The 5390-nt window shown below is 31.6% G+C and overlaps 1 protein-coding gene across 1 annotated transcript in view; it reads right to left on the bottom strand.

The window, feature by feature from the left end:
• Nucleotides 1-5346, bottom strand: part of LOC106104754 (zinc finger protein 62-like) — an 8720-nt gene extending 3374 nt beyond the window's left edge. The window contains exons 1-8 of the mRNA XM_013284885.1: nucleotides 4960-5346; nucleotides 4652-4786; nucleotides 3923-4303; nucleotides 3360-3515; nucleotides 2090-2227; nucleotides 1057-1184; nucleotides 228-302; nucleotides 38-53 (exon numbers count right to left, since the gene is read on the bottom strand). Coding sequence (XP_013140339.1) covers nucleotides 38-53; nucleotides 228-302; nucleotides 1057-1184; nucleotides 2090-2227; nucleotides 3360-3515; nucleotides 3923-4303; nucleotides 4652-4786; nucleotides 4960-5067 — 1137 coding nt within the window. The 5' untranslated portion in view covers nucleotides 5068-5346. The remainder of the gene's footprint in view (nucleotides 1-37; nucleotides 54-227; nucleotides 303-1056; nucleotides 1185-2089; nucleotides 2228-3359; nucleotides 3516-3922; nucleotides 4304-4651; nucleotides 4787-4959) is intronic.
• Nucleotides 5347-5390: the final 44 nt, after the last annotated feature.

Raw genomic sequence — 5390 nt, 5'->3', positions numbered from 1 at the left:
AATCCATTCATAAAGGAAACACTATATAATTAATTACACAGTTGAAAACAGATCTGATTAACGTAAGATTGTTACAAAGATACACAAAAAAAGAAAAAAAAAAATTATGTACATACACACGTTAGTAAATATAAAATTACGAATATTTTTTTTATTGTGTTTGATTCACATAAGGTTTAATTTAAATTGCCGGTCTATAATACCCTAGGATAATATTATATACTCACGTGGATATTTCGTCGCAGTATTGACATTTGTATGTGACCCCTTTATGCCAGCGCTGGTGATGCTTTGCTTGAGTCCTGAAATATAATTTAAAAACATTAATAAGGAAAAGACTTCATACCTTTAACAATTCAAGACTCAATCCAACTTAGGTTGCTATAACACAAAAAATTTAACTTCCTTTTACATTAAATTATTAGTAGTATTTAGTAAGTTTAAACCTTGTTTCTATTAAAGGTACACTATGCGTCTCCAGCACACCAGTGGAAATAAGCTAAATTAAGAAAAATGGCCAAGCGACCGCTGCCCATAGACATCCGCAATTATAGATGCGATGACCCTTCATTGGAAGAGATGCACATAAAGAGGATATTTCCCCTTCCTATGCGTTTCCTCCACCATCAAATCAAATTTCCCTTAACAGCGTTACCGCTTAAGAAAAGGGTGGAAGGGAAAGGGAATGAAATTAGGCGTCCGGCAAACAGACTGTACGCGGAATTGCTTCCACTTCACTCCTGTCATCTACAGTCGTGGTATGTGGGGCGAGCTTACCAAAGATATTAAAGCGGGCTCTACCACTGTTAATGCCAATTTTAGGCCATTTCCTTAAACGGAAAGGATGGGAAGGGAAGAAATTGATGGTGGAGGAGACACAACGGAAGGGAAAATATTTTTATGTGCTCTTTCTATTAATTAAGGATAAGTAACGCGTCGGCAATTGATGTATATGGGCAGTGATCACTTCGCTTTTTCGGCGAATGCAGGTTAGCCGCTTGCTCGCTTGTCTTCCACCTAATAGTAAAAAAAAAATAGAAAAAAAGAGATAATTACGTGTTCCTAGAGACGTATGTGCAGGCTTTGCAGGCGTATTTCTTCTCGTGGTTGATGGCGTGCTTCAAAAGACCTCGCCTCGTCTTGAAACGGAACTTACACACGCCGCACTCTATATCTCCCGCGCTCTGGAATTATATTTACTTACTAAATATCGCCCGTATTCCGTTCGCGTGGAAATAAAACATAAGTAGCCTCTATGTTCTTCCAGATTATGTTCTACATCTATGCCTTTCATCGAGAACCGTTGAGTAATTTAGACTACAAATTCCAATAATTCATCCATCTAAACATTCGCATTTATTTAGTAAGGTAGGATTTATACAAATAATTTTATTTAAAGTAGGTAAATACTATTACTCCACATTTATTTTGTTACTTATCTATGTAATCAATACTAATATAATAAAGCGTAAACACTCTTTGTTACGTAGGATGTCAGCAAGCACAATATTCTTTAAGAACGTTTTTTAATAAAAAGTCTATACTAAGGACATTTTATACTATACTTTCACGACATTTAAATTAGGGGATGAATAAATTGGAAAAGAACTACAAGCTAATAGCAACAAAGGAAGATTGTCATGACAATGGTAATTATTAAACAATGGCAAAAGACTTTATTTTCATTTGTCCATTTAATTTTGAAATGTAATTAAATATTTTTATTATATAAATGCGAATGTTTAGATAAATGGATGTTTATTAGAAGATCCAGAACTGGATAAAATTAGGTATATATGTAGAATACTGTCTTATAGAATGTATAAGCCAGGGGTTGCCAACATTTATGCATCAAAGTGCCAGATGTATTAAAGAAATGTTTGATGCGATCTTTGACGAGCCAACAAATAATTTTGACTGCGATTATTAAGTCAATTCGGTGCATGTACTTTATAATTTTTTCGTAATGTTTTTATGGTTATTGGCGTGTCCAAAATATATCGTGTGCGAAGGCACGTATGCCTGAGGTTCGCTACCTCTGGAATAGGCTAATAATTGAGGTTATTTTATCTCTAAACACAGTACTTACGGGATCATGTTTCCCGAGGTGGTGTTGCCAGGCGTCCGTGTGCACGAACCCTTTGTAGCAAAGTTCGCATTTGTACACAGAATTCAGATAATTGCTTGATGTCTTCCGTTTCTCTACCTCTTGTATTTGCTGCTCCAACTGCAATCACCAATATTCTACGTTTACATTAACAGAAACATTTACGTAAAAGATTATCCTCACTCGCTCACTAAAGACTAGAAAAAATATAACATCTATGCTAATATAAAGAGGATAGATTTGTATTTTTGAACTTTAGTATGTATTTAAATAACTCAAAAACTACTGGATCGATTTCAAAAATTCTTTCAGCATTAAAAAGCTACGTTTTCATTGAGTAGCACAGTTATGTCTTTTTTACAATCATTTAATTCCACGTGGACGAAGCCACGACGAACAGCTAGTAATTTATATTTACTTTAAAAAATCATCAAAATAAATAAGTTACATTTACAGACAAAATCGAAGTATCAAAACAGAATTTTCATATTCAATATGTATTTAGTAATACATAGCTTTAGGCTATGAAACCGTCCGCGTGAACAATAAAAAAAAAGAGTTTATCAATTTCCCCTTGGGCAGGGGACTGGTGTCCAAACTAGGGTAATCCCTGTGTAATGGATCACCAGGCCCCCGCCCCACAGACCAGAGTGAATCTTACAAACAAAATAAAAAACAAACAGATATTTATTACTTAGTAAAAATGAACAAGAAATTAGAGCTATACGTATGTTAGGTGTTGATGTGTAATGTGTAATGTGTAAACAATAAAAACAAAAGTAAGAAACACAGGATATGATTTCTTCCTTGCAGGCTATCCTCTATTATATATAACATATAGCTGAGCAAAGGCCCTATCAGTTCTGCATTGCAACACATGGTTAGAATGTGTAATATATGTTTAGTGTTTGTTTTTTTTTATTTATTTTGGCAATTTGTTTTTGCCATCTGTTATTAGTTTTGATTATAAATAGTTAATGTCTTTTTTTTCTCGTTTGTATTTTGTGTTCAAGTGTATTTAATATGTTGCAATGTGTTTTTGAGCTTATTAAATGTTTATTATTATTATTATATCTATATCAAATTTCATCGAGATTAGTTTAGTCATTTAGGATAAAAACAAACATCCATCCAAACTTACGCTTTTGTAATATCAGTAAGATTTACCTTACTAAGAAGTGAAATTCAAAATATTTGTCTATCCGCAAATCCGTCATTCATTTATTTCGTCAATAAAAATAAAATTATTTACCGATAATGTTATTACTGTCGCATATTCCTCGATTTCCAATTCATTTTTACTATTCGTACATTTTCTTAATTTCTCTTCTGGCTTTGTATTTTTCTTCGGTCTCCCTCTTTTACGTTTTAACACACCTTGAAGAATGGATGAATCCTTTTCTTCAGTCTAAAGATAATTGACTACATGTTTAAAAATAAATAGTCAAAATGTTAACAGCATACATCTGTGTTAAATTCCATTTTTTTTTACAATAGAAACAAAAATATTAATTTTTCAAACAGCCAAAAGTGTAGAGTTTTCTGTATTATAAAGAAATGATATATTGGTGGCAGGAGTTTAAGAATTTGTCTTGTAATCTACAGGTCCTAGGTTTGAATTCATATGTGCATAATTTACCCGACATTCTTACGGTAAAAGAAAACATCGTAATGCACATGTTGGTGAGGTAATTCAACATGTGTGAAGTCAACCCACAGTGCAGGTTGATTATGGCCTCACAAACTTAGGGTAGGCTCCGAGCCCCAGTGTAATTCCAGTATAATGAACTGGTGTTGAAAATTTACCATTATTACCTCATTCAAAGATTCTCCAAGACTATTCTCAGATGTTTCAGTACATTCTTCATTATTTCTTTTTTTTCTCGCTTTCCTTTTAACTATTTTAACTTTCTTCTTTTGTTTATCACTTTTATGTATAGACAATGGTTCATTGTCATCACTAGACATAGATAAAAAATCATCAAAATTACTTTCCTCCTTTATACTGTTTATATTTAATTCTATATTATATTCCAGAATATTATCTGTTTGTTCAAATGGTTCATTTTTTATATTCTTCTTTGAGTCTTCATAATTTATGGAAAAGTCTTCTTGTATTTTTGTACTAGAGAATGTAATATTAGATGTCAAATGGAAATAAATTCTATCTATTTGTTTGACATCTTCAATTGATATCTGGAAATATAGAAAAAAAGAACAAATTATATGAATGAGTTTTAACTATCTGTGCTAATATTATAAAGAGGAAAGATTTATATTTTTGTACATATTGGAATAACTCAAAAAGTAATAAGCCATTTAGAAAAAAAATTTCACCATTAAAAAGCTGTAATTGCAGAGTAACATAAGCTATATTTTTAAATTTCATGTAAATGAAGTTGCAAGCAACAACTATTTAAGATAAATTCATTAAAATTTAACGGATATCAGATTGTTAGTAGTATTTATGAAGTAAAGTTTTTATTTCACTTTAGTATTTGGCAATAAGTTGCATAGTTAAAAATTGTTATTTAAAAAATATACCTTTCCAGATGTTTGAAGTATCCCGTAGAGAGCGGCCTGGCCTCTTAGACACCTCTCCCGGAAAGTATTGTACTTTTTGATCATAGCTGTACAGTCATAACAAGCAAATGGAGGCAGATCAGTCATCTTAAAGAGCTGAAAGAAATTTTAATTAAGGTTATAAATAAACTATTAGACGACATCCAGACATCTACGTTTTTAGTTTTATTTTGAATTCACGCTTCTAGACAATTTAGATTAACATTTCCGGTTGTTATTTATTTTCATTATTTATATTTACAGGTTAGTTGAATTTTTAATTAACTTACATTTATCCCTGTAACATTTTCAAAGTAAGTTCCTAGAGGAAAAGCCTGTAAATCGTGCATGCTCACATCCGTTACGAGGCATATTCTACACACTTTTGTGCATTCCATCGTAATTTATTCATCAAATATTTCTAAAACTAACTTATTTTCATATATTCGCGGCACACGAATAGGATAGAGTTAGAAAATTATAGAATTTCTGCTCATATTTAAAATCATTATGCATAGTTTTTACAAGTTTAGTTAACCATTTTAACTAATCATATTATTAAATAAAAAAATAACAAACGCGAGTTTCACTTTTTCATACTCATAAAATGCAACAGTAAATGAAAAAACTCTTTTAAATTTTTGAAGAATGTCTATTCGTACAAAAGACGCCAAGTGTCTTCCATTTTTGTTGATCTCTTGTTGAGGGAGGCAATAATGTA

Source organism: Papilio polytes, unplaced genomic scaffold, assembly GCF_000836215.1.
Source record: "Papilio polytes unplaced genomic scaffold, Ppol_1.0 DF823399.1, whole genome shotgun sequence".
NCBI lineage: Eukaryota > Metazoa > Arthropoda > Insecta > Lepidoptera > Papilionidae > Papilio > Papilio polytes.
Note: the sequence above shows the minus strand (reverse complement) of the source record. Positions and strands in the feature narration are given on the sequence as shown.